At 42.1% G+C, this 18,229-nt stretch overlaps 1 protein-coding gene across 2 annotated transcripts in view; it reads left to right on the top strand.

Annotated features, from left to right (window-relative positions):
- LOC122412175 (protein groucho-like) overlaps nt 1-18,229 on the top strand; it is a 64,716-nt gene that overhangs the window by 25,025 nt on the left and 21,462 nt on the right. For both annotated transcript variants that reach the window (XM_043421539.1, XM_043421540.1), the window contains exons 2-4: nt 2,091-2,188; nt 2,285-2,348; nt 10,231-10,275. In XM_043421539.1, the coding sequence (XP_043277474.1) occupies nt 2,091-2,188; nt 2,285-2,348; nt 10,231-10,275 (207 nt within the window). The remainder of the gene's footprint in view (nt 1-2,090; nt 2,189-2,284; nt 2,349-10,230; nt 10,276-18,229) is intronic.

Below are 18,229 nucleotides of genomic sequence, written 5' to 3'. Positions count from 1 at the left end.
CTGTCTCTCAGATACTCGATAGATTTGATAGTCGAATCCCCTTAAAAGTCTGCTCCCATTGGCTTCGTCCCCGCTTTCGACGCGGAGAGCTTCCCCCACTCTACAAGCCCGGAGCAAACTTCCAATGTGAAATTCTCGTATTACATATTTTCGTGCGACAAATTTCCAACAAATGGCGGCCACTCGAACTCCACGAGTGAGGGGAAATCGACCGATCTCGAGTAAAGATAACACGGCCCGTCTTGACTCGCTCTGCCTACATTTTTTTTTTTTTTTTAAATACTTGACGTCAAGACGCTGCCGCGTCTCTAGATAACCCAGGAAATAAAGCAGCTACCGAGTCACTGGAGGGCGCTACCAGTTTCGCACACAGCGAACCAGTAAAAATTCGATAGCGCACTACAGTCGAGGCGTTAAATTTCCTCTAAAATCTCTGAATTAGAAAATAACGTTTCTAATTCAGCAATTTTTTATTTCACGAATCGTTGTTGGTGCAGACTGAAAATCTACGAGTTTCAGTGTCATCCTAAACAAGCTTAAGTTCATAGAAACTGTGGACAATGAGAGGAGCTCGAGATAAGGGTATCGCGAAGGCCGTGCATCCGCGTGCGATTTTCAGTGTTCAGGGAATGCGAAGGGGCCAGAAATACACATAGAAAAGGGAGCGAGGAACTACGATCTCTATTAAGAAAGTGGAGACGACCGTGTCTCTCTCCCTCGATAAATTCAGTTTGTCGACGTCGTAATACTATATTTACAGTCAGCTAAGTTGAGAACGAGAGAGACCGCGAAAAAGGGGGGAAGAGATAAGGGAAGGAGACAACAAAATGAGAAGAGACGACGATGCATCTAGTCTCCCCTCTCGACTCGTTCGTTCGATCACAACGGCCCGATTGTCATCGGGGTCATGGGGTGATCTTTCATTTCTTCCTCTCTCTCTCTCTCTCTTGCCTCTCAGAATTTTCTCCTCATTCTACAAGCTTGTCTCCATTGTCTCGGCAACGATTCCCCGAACCCTTTTCTTCTTCTTATATTTTCCTGCTGATCGATCTCTCCTTCATCTCTGTCTCATCTACTCCATTTTTGGTCTCTGGACCACGGAGGTGCTCGGGGGATGATGCTGCGTCTGGGGTCCAATTTGTAAATGTCTCCGTGACTTTTCGCTTGGATTTCCCGACGAAAATTCTCAACGTCTGCGTTCAAATGGTATATTTGATTCTCGATTTACTTGTTGAGCAACGGAGTCCAACGAAATGAAGGAAACAAATATTTGCAATTGAAGAATTTTTTATTTCACGGATCATTTTCGGACTCGAACGTTGCGAACTTCAGCGTCATAGCCGCCTGTTTGCAAAGTCGATTGCAAATTCCATTATCAGACGTGAGAATGTAGAAGATGAGATTTCAAAAGAGACCGCCACTTTCATCGTTCTTGAAACGACACGAAACGCGGAGGAGAGTAACTCGAAGCTGCGAGCAGCCTTCGGTCGCGTCGCCACACCACTGCCAACGTGTAACGTTCGACACGCCGCGGTACAGCGAGCTCGTATAGTTTCGGTTGCAGCGTGTAATCCTCGCGGACACCGCAAACACGTAATTAACACTTGCTCCGCTCTCTTTCTCTTTGTCCATCCGAGCTTTCTCGACGCGTTTTCCAGACGATGCGTCACCCTATATATTCTCAAAAGTATTGAAAATTATTTATATATTATCTTCCGACGTTTGTCAACGTGTCCGAGTCAAAATGATGGGACGAATGTTTCTCCCAATATTTATACGCTCGACCAAAGACTGGTGGAACGGGAGGCGTGAAAATGGAAAAAATTGGGCAACCCTCGAGGATAAATCGAGAGATTGTTACGCTCGCGCGAATTCGCGATCTCGGTTCAGCCATAAGAGAAAACAGGCAGGAACGTTTCGTGCTTAGAAAACTTAACAAAGCGTGAAGCACGAGAAAAATGGGCATCTGTGGCTCTCGCTTTTCTCGGCGAGCATCCCTGGCATCCCTTCAATGAAATATACTCGAAAACATTTTTAAACTTGTCTTTATTTGTGTGCGAATAACGAGTCTTGAAATCTCTGTGTTTCAGGGTCCACCGCAGCCCGGTCAACCCTTCAAATTCACCGTCGGCGAATCGTGCGATCGCATTAAGGAGGAATTTAATTTTCTACAAGCACAGTATCACAAGTGAGTATATTTATTGATCGATTTTATAACGAATCCGACTACAAAAATGATCGATTCGTTCGCTAAAATCAACTTTTCATTATTTTATTTCCACAGTATGAAACTCGAGTGCGAGAAGTTGGCGACAGAAAAAATCGAGATTCAACGACACTACGTAATGGTGAGTAAAAAAGAAACAAATTTTCAAATTTGCACATTCTAAAAGCCTCCTGCGCACGTTCGATACAAAAACGACTATTCGCAGTTGTCGAAATTTCCTTGAAACTACATCTTTCCCCTTGCCTCGATCTTGGCAGTACGCACCATTTCGCAGGCTGTTAACGAGTCATGCCAATCAGCCCGCAACGCACCAATCGCGTCAAATAATTAGTCGGATCTTCGCACCTGTTGGTCATTATATAGTTCGAGCTACTAAATTCCAACATGCCACAGGCGACATCTAACAACGCCTCATATTATTTCTTATAACTCAGTATGTATGTTAGACACGTTTATTGCGATCATTCGAGTTGGTTTGTTGGGATGAACTACGCGATTTTTTCCACACGAATACGTGCCGAAGCCACGCTAATTACCAGCTGAAAAATCCTCGATAATAATGAGAATTTAATACGAAAGTTTGCTCGCGAAGGTTTTGTATAAATTGTGCTGCTTTTCTCGACACGACGCTCAAGTTTGCAACGGCCTTCGAGTCCAACGAAACGAACGAAAAAAACATTTGTTATTGACCAATTTTTTATTTCACCAAGTATCGATGCAGGTTGAAAAACTATAAATCGTAAATTCGACAGGTAACTACTAAATTGGAAAATCACCGGAATTATTGGAGGATTTTTTTACATCATTTCGTTGGACTCCAACGTTGCAAACTTCAGCGCCATCCAAAGGTGTTCCCAGTCCTAAGATTTATTGCCTTCCCTTATACATATTACAGATAAATATATACGTAAAGAGGGGCGTTGTGGTTGGAAACGAGCAGGGTATACGAAATTTTCTCGGTGTATAGTTGGCCGGAGATACGTGACGAGAAACTGCTAACACAGGGAGAGTTAAGCCAGAATTGTGTTGAGGACTTGCAACTATCGATGTTTGCCTTCACACGTACAAAATCGCTGTTTCTCCTGTTTCGTTCATACACGTATGTGTGTACACAGGTTATTTCCCTCGTCAAATGCGAGAACTGTTCTCGGTGTACCGATGTTCTATCTCCTCGATTTGGTTGCTCGTTGCAATCCAGCTCAACCAGTTTCTCCCTGCTTCCTATTTTCTCATTTTCCTTCCTACTTCTCTCCTCCTCTCCGTCTTCTTCTTCTCATCGGTAAACGCACGAATATCGAGAGTTATCTCATATGGAACTTGGCTGCTTACGCTGCTGACAGATTCTCTCGGTATTCCTCGTATTTTTCTCCTTTTTTCACTCTTACATTTATATTCTCTCGTAGATATTTTTCTTCCTTCGTTGCCAATTTTTCTCTCCCAATCTCCTTCCTGTTTTGCCTACTTTTCACATTTCCCTCGACTATTTGCTCTTCTTTCCAGTTCTCTTTTTCTCGCTCTACGACGACTCGATCTCCTCTCTTATTTATCTCCCATTTATCTCTCGCTCTGTATACATGTGTTGGCAAACTTAATCGGGCTCACTCGGGCATTAAACCGTGCAACGACTTCTTACCGTTAATTGCATCCGCTCTCGTCTTTGCTTGCGATTGACTCGAGACTCGTCTTGCTCCCTTTCTCCCTCTCTCATTCTTCTTCCTCCTAACTCATTCTCGCTCCATCAGAAACTTCTGTACACTTGCCAATTGAGCAGCTCCGAACACCTCTTTTCTATATATCCATCGAAACTCTGGTAGCTCAAGCAAACATGGGCGTAAATAACTTTGCTACTTATATAAAATCGACGAATACGTGTGCATTCACCTGTAAATACTTCGAACACCTGCACTTGCTCTTCTTGTGACGTTATTGCGGGAAAAACTTACTTGGAGTTTGATGCTTTACCTTCATATCGTCTTTTCCATGTATCAACTTGAAAACAAGCTCTGATTTTGTGTTAAGGTAAGTCCGTGACTCCAGGCTAGTCAAATGAGTGCTAAATTTTCAAAACGCTTTTAGACCAAGTTCAACGTGTTAGTAGATATGTATTCAAGCATATTTTGTTAACGTGAAAAAATATTTAAGATAATGCAAAACTATCAACTGATAGATGCGAATTTCCATGATGACACATTTTCACAGGTATTTTTCAAAGAATCATCTGTATTTTTTAACCGATTTTATTGCACCAAGTCTCATTTTGTTCCTCAACTGATCCTCTACGAATTCACCACGTAGATTTTCCTTTAAACTCATTCATTCAGAAATTATGAATGAAAAAGTTTTTTCGCTTAATGAACAATTAAATGCAACAGTGAAACGAACGAGTTAAAAAAAACAACTACACGGTGGATTCATAGAGGACCGGTTGACGAACAAAATGAGACTGGTCGCAAAAAAATCGATGAAAAAACGCAGATAATTCTTTGAAAAATACCAGTGAAAATGTGTCAGCGTGGAAATTTGCATTTATCGGTTGATGGTTTTGCAAAACTAGCGTTTTTAATATTTTTACATGTTAATAAAATATGCTCTAATACAAATCCACTAACAATACGTTTAATCAGTACGTTAAACTTGGTCTAAAAGCGTTTTGAAAACTTAGCACTCATTTGACTAGCACGCAGTACATAGGAGTTACCTTAACTCAACGTTTTTTCGATGCTTGATTGTCGCATTAATGTTGGGGTAAGAAAAATGGATGAGGGAGGCTCGAGCAAAAAGCAGTGAAAAATAATAATGATCGATTCAATAGTAATTGGTGTTATTGGAAGATTTTTCTTCATTTAAGGCCTTACATGGACTTGTGATGGGCGGAAAAGTCGAAAATGTTATTTACTAAGCATTCTTCAAGTATACAATCTCTGAAGAATATTCTCACCAAATTTCATTAAGATCGAAACATCAGATGCGATGTAACGCGAGATTATCTCAGAATTGTCTTTTTTGAAAAATACCTTTGCGGTGGACACGATTTACTAAAAATCTATTAATCCGATCCATACCGCAAATTTGTACCACTCATTTGTTACAATAATGGCTAGCGCCTGGACGAAGGATTTCGTATTTTGTTTGAAAAAAAGTTGTAACATAAAAAGCGAAAATGCAGCACCTCAAAAAATGAATTTTTGTCGAAACTGTCGGCATTTTTTGTCAAATCAACATTTTTGCAAATCCTTCGTCCAGGCCCAAGCTGTTACTGTAATAAATAAGTGACATAAATTTGGTATGGACAGTTTTTTAGTCATCATGTCCACCGCAAGTGATGCTCAAAAAAATGTGCAACTCGAATACAGCTGGAGTTGCGCCATTTCGAGAAATTTATCGATGAAACAAAATTGTACAAGTACATGAACATATCTACTAATGAATGTCCACAGTTTTTCAATAAACATTTATTTTCTTGTCGAAAAAAAACATCAAGAAAATCACGTTTTTCCGTCCGCTGCATACAAGGCCTTAACTGCCATGTTTTCGGTGAGAATGAATACGCAGTGTGATCTAAAACTATTTTATTCGTCTAATCATGTTTAACCTTGCGATGATCATTTATTTCATTGCCCTAATGCCACATTTCGTTGCTCCAATTTTTTTTTTTTTTTTTCACTTCCCCCGAAAGTGTCGATAGATAAAAAAAATTGACTTTCTCAGTAGCAGCAGATTCTCGATACGAAATATTGACTAATCGATAAATAACAGTTATCGATACTGCTCGCATAATTTCGAGATGATAGCGATACACGAGATACGGGGAATTCGAATTGAAGTTATTTCAGGAGCAGCTCAATTGATAATTCGTATTTCATACCTGCGTGGCAAAAGTTAGCGTACAGCGCGATCTTTCGGTAGTTGCGAATGTAAATATCCCTCCGGGAAGAGCTGCCTCGCGATATCTCTCTCCCTTTTATACCCTCCGTCTCTTCCTTCTCTCTCCGTATTTTCTTTCGAGCAGCTCCGCGTGTTTTCGTAACGTACACGCGATACTGCACGATATACCGGCTAATTTATTAATGTCTCGTCTTCTCGTCCGGCTATTTATCTCCCTCTTTTACTCTTTCCTCCGCGCCCCTTTCAGGCCCCGAGGTTTCGTGCGCCTTTACCAAACGCGAAACACACGCGATGCCTGCATATTTATACAACAGCTATAAACCGCCGCTCACGCTTTACTTTGCGCATCGCGGGTTCGGCTCGTGTATCTTCGTATTTCGTAGGGAACGCCACCGCGCGAAAACACTCCGCGTCTTTAAATCCGCGCGCCCCGCGACCGATTGCTCCCTCAATTTAAAACGCTCGTCAAAATCTTCCTCGTATCGTCACAAAGGATTTTCCATCGTCCCGCAAAAAGAGCGCTACTTCGTACGGCCTTGATGAATTCACGGCACTTGCCAATATTTTATCCCGCGTTTCTTCCAGCAACTTTTTACATGCACTTTGTGCTTATACAGTCAGCCCGAGCGCCCTCTGCGCGCGCGCGCGCGCGCACACCACGAGCCTCCTCTCTTGGCACGTCGCGAATAAGCCAGCTCTTAACCGCGATATTGCCATGTTTGCGCACTCTCTCCCCCTCTCGCGGCTTCTTTGCTTCGCGTATAGACTTAATTGGCGCGGAGGCGACTAGTTTAAACACGATTAATCAAGTTGCCGTGAATAGGAAGGATGAAGTGCGGCAGCGGGAGCACCGGCAAACTCCGAATGGTGCACCGCTCGGGAAGGAAGTCGTCGCTCCCCTTCTCTTACTTCTCTCCCTTTCCCACTCCCTCTCTACCCTTCCTTCTCGGTGATTTATCGGAGCGCGCGAGCCACGAGCTCGTCCCCTTTATATATCATTTATATTTAACACGTATCTATCTATACGTTAAATACATACATAAAATATGTACACCAAAGGCTTATACAAAGGATGTAGCTCTTGTCGAAGCGCGCCCGGTGTTGAACCGCTCGAGCGAGACAGAAAGAGCGAATCTCTTTCTCAAGTTTATACCCTCATTCGTATTCTATATATGTGTGTATGTGTGCGTGTGTGTGTGTGTGTGTGTATAGATTGTTGAACAAGCTTTACCTACTTACACGCTGTGACACAGCCACTCGGGCACTAATGAACATGTGTTAATAAACGTCGCGCGGTGTATACTCGGGGACGGACTCCCGTTGAGACACTTCATTTATATTGGCCACGAGGCTATACACCTTTATTTATATATTTATTGATATATGTCGTCGTGCTTAATTAGCGATCTCATACCCTTTCGATTTTTATTCGAGATAACGTGGGACGCCAAATTTTATGCGTTTAACTTTGAGAGAAAATTTCGTGGTGGGTTTTCATCTGCAGTCACTGTGACACTGTTGAGTTTGCAATGTTGGAGTCGAACGAAATGATGGGGGAAAAAACTCTCGATTCCAGGAGTTCTCCAATTCTGTTGTCTGCCTAATTTGCAATTCGTAGCTCCTCAAGCTGCACCGATACTTCGTGAAATAAATAATAGCTCAATTGCAAATGTTTTTTTCCACCATTTCGTTGGACTCCAACGCTGCGAACTTTAGCGTCGTTTTTTCTATTTCCCAATCGTTACAGATTGTTGGGCAATCCGTGTTTGACAATCCTTTGTGCTTCATCGTATGGTAAATTTCGAGCAACGTTACCCTCCCGAATATCATATTCAGATGGAAAATGAAAATTTTGCAAATTCGATCGCCACTAATTTGATTATTATATAATATTAATACACGAAAATATTCTGCCGCCAGCAAATTGAAGGCTGTGTGTCAACAACTCTTTTTGTGGACAATATGAAATTCCAATTGGCCATGCACCCGATAATCGACGGTGTACGAGAACTTGAAAATGAAAACAGTTACGGTGGACGGAACAATACGTGATTGACTAACAGTTGTCTCTCCTTCTTTCCCATGCCCAGCGCAGAAACTATTTATACCCGTAAAATCATTCAACGTGATTTCTCGGATCGGCTAAATGAATACAATTATAGGCAAACCGAGTCAAAGTTATACATTTTTGTGTGTGTACTCGATTATGTGAATATGTGCGTCGAGAGAGCGCGTAATTTTCGTCGGTCCGTGCGCGCGCCCACTCAATCAATTTTATTCGCATAAAGCACACTTCAGATTGGTTACAACTAATATTGAATTATATATACTTTGTGATTACGCGTATATTTCTACGTGTATTTATGCATCTGTCGACATCGATAATAACAATTATATTTTGTGGGTGTTTAATTGCGGCAAACCGCGAGTATTAGCGCTCGATTAATTAGAGTCCCGCAGTGGCTACTTCGTTTCTAATATACATGTATATATATAAATATATATGGAAAGAGAGAGAATCGGTGCATATAATTGTCATTGAAAGAGAGGCAAGAGGGGTCCGGTCGAGGGCTATGGCAATTGGGAGTTTGTATTGAGAAACCGAATTCATTAACTCTCGCTCTCACGCTTGAATTTCCTATACATTTGATTCTCCTCTCTCTCTCTCTCTCTCTCTCTCTCGTCTGTTATATAAACTCCGTGCGCTTGTGTGTGTATAGAAATGCACACTTGCGCGTCTATGACACACGGGAGATTTCCTATTTTGATTACAGCCTGAATATAATACTATACGGTGCAAGCGTGTACGAGAATTTGAATAGCGGCCAATTAGAGAGACGCTAAAGCGCTGATATACGAATGGGCATAAGAGAGAATAAATTTTTATTTTTTTTTTTATTTTTTTTTCACTCTAGAGAGAAGGATTTTCATACACTTATTCCGCATGCACCGAGCCAATTGCATTACATTTTATTTATAACACCTCTGAGATTGGGTACGAGAAAAACGGGTGTGCGCGCTCGCTCCACAACCGCTAAGTATACGCGATGGAGAAACCGCAATGGATTCTGTGTAACAACCTTCGTGCATTTTCCTATCCCGCGCTCACTTTTTACAGTCCTCGCGCACCCTTCCTCCCCCCGGCCTCTTTGCCGTTTTCTTTAAGGCTCCGCATTCTGCCTATTTATATATTATACATATACGCGTGGTGTATGGAAACAACGAGTAACTCACTTACGGTGCAATTAATTCGCTCGGCGTAATTACCGGTCTAATGGCCCGTTAAATTAAGAACCTGCGCTCTCTCGCGGAACTCTCTCTCTCTCTTATGTTGTTCACGCGTCTCCTTTTATTCGCGTATATACACTCCGCCTGTATAAACTGTACTGAGAGACGTTCGCGTATCGCTCGCACATTCAATCTCGAGTCTTTATCCATTTTTCGGATCTACGATCTTTGAGCTTTTTTTATTTCTTACCTCTCGCTTCGGCTCATACGATTTTTTCTTCCTGCGAGCTAAAACTTTTTTAGAAATATTCTCTCGCTCTCCGAATCGTCTTCGTGGGTTCTGATTACGGTCAGGGTTCTTCGATCGAAGATCGAAGAATTCCTGACACGCTCATTGCGCCTAGGTTTGCTTCGAATAAAAATCGATTCGAGTCGTTTGTCGGTGACGCTGGAGTTTGCAACGTTGGAGTACAACGAAATAATGTGAAAAGGCCTCCAATTATTCGAGTAATTCTACAATTTCGTTCCCTGCCGAATTTATTCAAATTTATTCGACGGTTTTGGAGCCTCGAAGAAACCTACGCGCTGGCGAGATTCGAATTTTGAGAATGCTTTCCGATATCGAAAAACAATGATTTTCTTTGTGCTTCGTATTTTACTACGTAATTGCATTGAATTCGATATTTGTTAATGCTCCTACACGTTTATCGTTCATACTCATTATCCTACCGACGCGTATCGGTCTCATAATTTATTGAGAAATCATTTTAATGAGAAATGTTTATTTGAATAAATGTATGGAGATATTCCATGAACATGTTGCGTATTATACTATTACGTTACATTTTCTCAAGACTCAATGAATGACGAAATGCTTTATTTTGTTGCAGTATTACGAGATGTCGTACGGCCTCAATGTGGAAATGCACAAACAGGTGAGCTAATTATTCACGAAGAAATAAACCTACTAAGTTCACTGAAACTAGCCTTGACGACCACCGAACAATGTTAAAAAACAAACAATTATTGCTAACGAATCTAGATACATACGAAAAAATCTGAAACCAACCGACAATCGTGTAACGCCATACAAATATGACGCTGGAATTTGCAACGTTGGGGTCCAACGAAACGATGCAAAAAACTCGAATAATTCCAGTTAATCTCCAATTTTGTTATCTGGCAAATTTTAAATTTTTCAACGTACACCAACGATTCGTGAAATAAAAAAATTGGCGAATTACAAATCTTTTTTTCCTTCATTTCGTTCAACTCCAACACTGCCGACTCGCGACGTCGCGTATAAATGAACTCCACAATTCGCCTCAAATAGCCAATCTCCATACGGTACAAACGATGTATATTTTTCCAAATCATCGCCATTAACCTAGATATTGACGCAACCAAATATATATAATTAAATAAAAAAAGGTAAGCTAATTTTCACGCTTTTATCTCGATTTTTCTTTCGTTATTAACCCGATGTGGAATCTTGATAAATTTGAATGAAGTCTAGCGCCAAATTCATCGTGTATTTACTCGAGCACGAGTCAATTAGGTTCATTGCGTAAATGGCGAATCGAATGCGATACCGCGCTTCGGTTGTTTGTGCGTATATTCGCCGCGCTATCGCGCGAAGCCTCGCCGCGAGGAAACCACTTTAGCTATTTGTTCATCGAATGTTTTTGTCCATGCGTATCGAGGGTAACGGAATTTGAGCGAGAAATATTGCGATTTATCAGGAGATTTCGGAAATTCTATCGGAAAATTCGTTGGGCAGAGAAATCCCGAAATGGAGCAATGTTATGGCGGTGCTAACTTTTTCAAAATTTGACAATGTCAGGGGTGTTTTACTGAGAAGGGATGGCGCTCCACATTTTTTTCCCGTAACACTAATTAATTAGCTCTTGAGGAGGTCACTCTCTGTGGCAGCCAGATTTTTTGGGATTTGTTCCCGATTTTTTTGCGGCGAGGAAGAAAAACACAGACCTTCGAAATTTGAAGGGTTTATTTATTAGTATTTCAACTCCATTATAGAAATTTTTAACTTCGATATCTCTCGTAGATTCAGTGTAAAACTACTCCACAGGAATCCATGTGTTTCTTCATGCTCTCGACGATTCCGGGGCATTGGTTTATCTGAGATGAAAAAACCGAAGATCGTTTTGTTTTGTAAAGCAGTGGCTGTCGCCTGAATTAAAATCGTACAAAAATATTAAAAATCGGAGGATTTTCGGGCTTTGAAACACTTTAAAATGGAAATTTTGTCTTTTAAGGCCCAAAAATTATTTAATTTGTGGCGTTGCTAATCTTTCCGACGTAAATTTCCATCTGCCGAGAGAGCTCATCGAAGAAAACTTTGATGCTCCGTCGAATTGACCGTCGCTTTATTTTTTCTCAATCTTTATCCGTTTAGATTGCACGTTTATGGTCATACGTCGCATCGATCATGCCAGGTTTGGGTCAATAGAGTCTTTCTTGGCTCGTTTGGAAAGACCGGCTGAGAATAATAGTTACCGGAACAGCCGCTGCGTCGGGGGCGATTAAAATAATAAGACGCGAGCGTTTCTTCTCTACGTTTTCGAACGCTCGTCGTAAAATAGTAACAAGCGTTTATAATCGGTGACAACTGCGATAGTTCCGATCGCCGTGTCGTGCTCGTACACGGCAATCGCGCTCGACATTAAAAAGTCAAACAAATTATTTTACGAAGCTTTTGCCATCCGCTTCTTTCACTCCTCCTTTCGTCGTCTCTCAATTTTCGCGATAAATTTCCTCGTGTTTTCGTGTCTCAATTTCCTCAATTTTCCACGTGCGTTTCTTTCATTCTGACACTTTAACGAGACCCGTATAAAGTCGTTTCAAAAAAATTCATTCGTCCCGCTTTCTTCGACTCTATTCAGTGTATTTTTGTTATAAAACACACACAAACGAAATCAACACCGTCCTCGCATTTGATGGATATCATTTATTACTTTTGAGCGTTTGTGACGTTACGCGTGTACGTTAATCTCGTCAATAATCGTTTATCGGGAAATGCCATTTTGTCTCTTCTTTACAAAACATACAGCCATGGGCTCACCATTTATAAATATAATTTGTGCGCGCAACGTTTCACGATTCTGCGTTTGTACCGATCGATTTCGTTACCGCTGCGCGACGACGCTTTTATCGATATTCCTATGGGACGAGGGCCCATCGCCCGCTTTTTCCTCTCTATAAACATACACTCCCTCGGGTATAGCGAGGCGCGCGCAATTACGGCGTATATTTATGTTTATGCGGCACAACCTGTAATTAGCGAAGCTGTAATAATCGTTGATTGCTCAAACGTCTCACTCGGCACTAGCTAATCGCGTTAGGGCTTGGGATTCGTCAGCTTGTTTTTGTTTCTACGCCTCCTTCAATTTTATTTTTCCTTACGATTCTCCCGATCGTATAAAATGCCATTTTTCTCACTGATATTATAATTCGCTCGACACACATCGCTACATTTTTTCCTCTTAGAACATACGACATTTTGAGCTCTCTCTCTCTTTCTCTCTCTTCTGCTCGTTTCCATTAGCCCCGCCGAACGTGCGCGTGAAAAATGAGGAAGGACTTGCTTTTTTTCCTCTCATTGTTTTCCATTTTTTAATGCGACCGTCTCGTTAAGCTCGCGTCGGAAATAATTCATTCGCGTAATTGCGAGCTTGAAACAAAAAAATGTCAGTCGTTCAGCTGCCCCTGCTGCCACCCTCATAACTGTTTTTTTGCCCCTCACTCTTTTTCGTGTCGATGTATAATTCACTGTAAAAATTCCTCGAATGAGAGATTATCGAGAAAATTGGAACTTTTGTCCGCTTCGATGAGTCCTCGATTTATCATTATTATCTTCCTCTTCTTTTTTTTGTCTTTTTTCTTCTTCGTGTTTTTTTTTTTTTTTCAATTCTCGATAATTATTCTTCTCCTTTTTCCGTCGTACTGGCGATCGATTCGTATATTCGACATAAACTGTGACGTTTCTTTTATGACAAGACTGTCGGTGTACGCGCGTTTCTGTGTGCGTGGGTCGGTGAGCTTGAAAATCCTCGCGGTTCTCATTTCGGCTTTTTCTCTACTCTTCATCAGCGGCTTCCACCAGCGCGCACTTCATAAACGCTAAAACGCGTTTGTATTCGAGTGTGCGTGTGTGCGCGCGCGCGCGCGCGTATCCTACACTCGCTCGTGTACAACGCGAAACACTCGGTTATCGTTGAAAATGCAATTACAGTGCGGTTCACCGAAAGAGCCTTCGGTAATTGCACTTCATTATTTCATCGAAAACGCGAGACGAAAATTCTCCCGGGAGCCGTGGATAACTCGCATTTATATGTACGCGTTTTGCGCCAGTTTCACTGATTTGAGCCCCCCGCTCCTCTGCTTCTCCGCCGAGCCATACTTCGCTTCGCTCTCCTTTAAAATGCCAAATTCATTTATTCTGATATACCTAATAATATTAGGCATGGATTAATTGGTTTGTCGAAACGCTCCTGCGTCTAGAGACGATTTTGCGCTCATATTTTTTTCTTGCCTCGGCCACCTTGACACTCGCGGGCTCATCGCGATGAGCCAAAGAATTGTTTGACCCTGATGAGCGACGGACGAAAATCGACTTGGAAATTCCCGGTTGAATAGAATTTCAAATGCACGGTTTTCTGATTTGGGGGAAAAAAGGATCGGCGAGTTTTTGTTGTTCTCTTTCGTTGTTGCTGGATAATTTGAATTAGAGAGGACTTTTGAGATATTACGGTGCATTTGAACGATGGAAATTTGAACGCGGTGAAAGTACGTCATTGAAATGCGGGCAAGTAATTTTGTAAGCTCGTAAGTCGGTGCTGCAATCCCATTCTCCCCGATGCAAACGGTTTATTCTCGGGTACTAAGTGGGCTCGCGCGTTCTTCTCTTCACCTTTCTCTCTTATTCACTCGTAACCGCGCGCGCTTACATATACACGCTTCCGCGGCCAACCCCTTTCAGCAAACGAGCGCGGCGAGGCAAAACCCCCTCGAAAAGTCCGCACGCGGAGCGAGAGCTCTCTAATATCAACCCGGAGCAGAACAAACGCCCAAGCTCCGCAAACGATAACTCGGTAATTACTTTTACGAGGTGAGGGGCTCCGCGGCTCCATACTACCACTTCCCCGCTTTTCCTCGATTAATAACAATGGCTCCCCGGTGCTCCTACAACTGTAAATTAACGCGACTCCCCGGCCCTCCCCGCCGCCCGGCCCTTCGGAGACCGATCGCTTGCAATATGCGTGCACTCGACGCTCCACCTACTACGCTCCTCTTTTTTCCTTTTCTCTCTCTCTCTGGTCGTTCTTTTTATTTTATTATTCGTCTCCATAGAGCACGCTCAGGAATGAAAATGAAGGCAAGATAAATAGAAGAAAACGCTTTCCAGATTGATTCGACGGAGTTTTACGAATTATCACTCGCGCGGCGTCAACGCATTTCCGCGCTTTTTATTCCGGCCATTCTTCACACTCGCTTCATAATCGCCGTTGAAACTAACTCTCGCGTTATCGGGAAAAATCACCTTGATTTTGGCTTCCGTACATTTATCGACGCGAGTGTCGCGCGGACGATTCGTCGCTCCTAATAACATTTCACGCGCGCAACGATGTTGCAAGTGCAAACTTCCAGCAAGGTCGCGGTCTCGAATTTGCCTTTGATAAATATTAATTCAAGCATTCCGTAACTGAAGGCTCGTCTGATTATTTAACGTTTTTGACGACTGATATACGAACTTTCAATACACGAGATAAGAATATTACAATTTTATTATGGATCTTAGCCTCCCAACTCCCATTGCAAATATTATACGCGCGTATTTGCTTAAGAACGAAAAAGCGAGTCATGCGCGCGAGGCTTCGCGGAATTCCAAATTTTTTCACGAATTCGTGTACGACGAGCGATAAAATGCTTTTGATTTTTTGTTTTTTTAATTTTTTTCAATCACATTTTCACGAAATGCTTGATTTCATTGTTTTACTAACACAATTGTACGAATCACTTTTGTTTGATATCACGATCGAGAGAAAATCGTACGTAATCAATAAAAATGTTGCTACGTGATTTTTCGAATAATAAAAAACAAGGAGCTCCATGCTCGTTCCATCCGGAGCGCATTTTTTCGAATATTCTTTCAACGTCCTATAGAACGAGACTTTGGAGACATTCGTTTCATTTGCATACGGCTATGCACCCAGGCTGAAAGCTCTCGCAGCAGCCTCCAGTCGCTTCGGTGCACTTATTCATTTATTCAAATCCTCCAATCAAGACGAATTTTCGTTCTCGTTTTTTCCCCTGCCCATTTTACAGATTATTTCTCGTACATAACGAGAGTAAGCCTCTTCCAGAACGGAGCTCGGCTTCATTTTCTTCTCTCCGCTCCGCTTTATTCTTGCTCCGTATTTTATGAGCCCTTTTTCCAACAACCATTCGGACTCGCAGATTGTACATTCTTTTTTTCCATGTTAAATTCTTTATCTCTCGCTTTCTCTTTCTCTCTTCACTCGGCTATCTCGGCCGCGGTGCAGTTTGAGAAAATCGCTCGAGTTTCGAGCTTCTCTCTCGTATTATACGTGGCGTTTGCTCTTGACAATTAATTACGCGGTCGCGGACGAGCGGGCGTTTTAATTAAAATATCCGAGCGCTTATTCAACGCTCGCACTCGTTTTCTCTCTCCGGGTTATTCCTCACCCTCTCTTTCTCTTTCGCTCTTCCTTTTGCGTTATATATCCATATAGATATGCAAATCTCTTTACTCGCACGCTTGCATCGGAGCTTCCATCGCGACCACTTCCGGTTTCTCTGTGCACATACCTCGCATTTCCCAACTGCCTTCGTCAACCGCTATACGATTTTGTTCTACCGGATCCTCCAAATTTTCGATCGAGGAGTTGCCCAAAATTTACTTCGCTCCGTTTCATATTGAACGGGCTCGCGCTCTTTCTCCGCGTATCAACTCCCAATCGACATTTTCATTATTGGATTGAGAGAAAATCTCTGGATTTTCGACATTCTCTGGTAAATTGCCAATTTATTAAAAATCTTGCAGTCGTAAAAAACATTCATCGGAAACACGAAATTATTTGACGTTTCTGCAACGTCGTTTTCAGTCACGTTTTTCAGCTCCATTCACAAATACTTTTCGACAAACAATATTCTTGAACGATGAGCGAAAAAATGCTTAAATGCAAGAGGCAGGAGGAATCCTAAATGGAAATTCGTCACAATGGGGAATCGAGATGAAGAAAGCAATCGAAGAAGTAGGAGAAGGGCAAATAAATGAGTACAGAGTTGTGCGAATATGCGTGAGAGGATATACGAGTGGATAATGATGAAAAATGTAAGTGAAAAGAATAATTGAAGAAAATATACGGAAAGGAAAAAAAAAATATCAGTAAGTAAGCGGTGACTTTTGTAATTGGCGGGGGGGACTTAGTAAAAACGTACGAGTATAGAAATAAATTATTACTATAACTAATATTGTTGAAAAAATGTTGGAGAATTCGAAGCCGAGGGAAAAAAAGGAGTGAAAATTCTCGTTGATTTTATCACTGTACTTTCGTCCAATGAGCAAAATCAAAGCTGTCTGACTTTCTGCCAACGTGCCAACCACTTGATAGAAAACGCCTGGCGCGTTTATCGTTTAATTACGCCCCTCTAAACTTTGTCCGCGCAGGAATAACGAGAAATGATAAAGAGAGGTTTTCGAGACTTGAATTTCGTCGATAGCTCCCATCACTGTTTGCTGCTTTTATTTACTTTTTCTTTCTCCATTATTATCGTTAGCTACACCGTCGACTGAAGGGTGCTTGGGAACTCGTATAACGGTAAAAAATAACTAAAAAGTATAAAATATTTGCTGCGTCGTTAGCAGCCTCCGCACACGTGACAATATCCACTCTTGCGTCTCCTGTCGCACGAGTTCCTCGAGCCTTCGATCGTTTATTTCTGACTCGATGTACAAACTTTCACAAATGCCCGTGTGCCCTAACAGCTCATCCGCGTGTGAGCTTGTGTTTAGTCTGACGGTGTGTGCGCACGAAATTGAGAATTGGACGTCTACGCCGCGTGGAAGATGCACGGACGAAAAAGCTACACGAGTGCACCGAAATAGACTCGAGAGTTTTCATCTTTTTAACCTCTTTCACTCTTGCTCTTTTTCCCTTCTGTTTTTACTCTTCCTTCTGGTCTATTTTAACGCGAGCATGTTCCCGCACTCGTTGACACGATGACGCGTCGTCGCTGCGGAACATAACGCTTCAACTTTGAGCCATTCTCCCACTAACAGTATCCATCGTCCCCGCGCGTGTTTCCTCCTTCTCTTTAGCTCGATCCCCCTCAACCTCTCTGAGCTTGGCTCACTCGTTTTTTTATTTTTTCCATTCGCATGAGCGAGCCTCTGTGTTCCTTGGCAAGCTGTGCCGCGAGAAGCTTTTGAATTCTGAGTAAACCAAGCGTGAGTTACAACTCGACGAAAGACAAACTTGCACGATGCCCTCCCGTGTATACACACAATATATTATATCGTTATTGCCGCTCTCGTTTATTTTCTTCAACTTGAAAATTTTGCGCCCGAACTCGATTCGAATGTGGATTCGCTGTTTCTCGAATTGGATCGCTCTTATATTCATTCGTAGGATAATTAAGCGAAACTTATTTTCTCGAAAAGAAACGATCGATGAATTTTCATTTGCAGCGGCGAAGAGACGACGATCTTCGAGATATTTCTATGTTTCCCCGGGTATAAAATAAAACAAAAAATGTCAAGTTGTTCAAGTCTCCGGCCACCGGTGTGCCTCGTACCACGAGAGACGAACCTCACGCGTTGCTCGCTCTCCCGCCTCGAATAAATCG

This window comes from Venturia canescens, chromosome 6 (assembly GCF_019457755.1).
Source record: "Venturia canescens isolate UGA chromosome 6, ASM1945775v1, whole genome shotgun sequence".
NCBI classification, from domain to species: domain Eukaryota; kingdom Metazoa; phylum Arthropoda; class Insecta; order Hymenoptera; family Ichneumonidae; genus Venturia; species Venturia canescens.
This window is presented reverse-complemented; position numbering and strand designations above follow the sequence as displayed.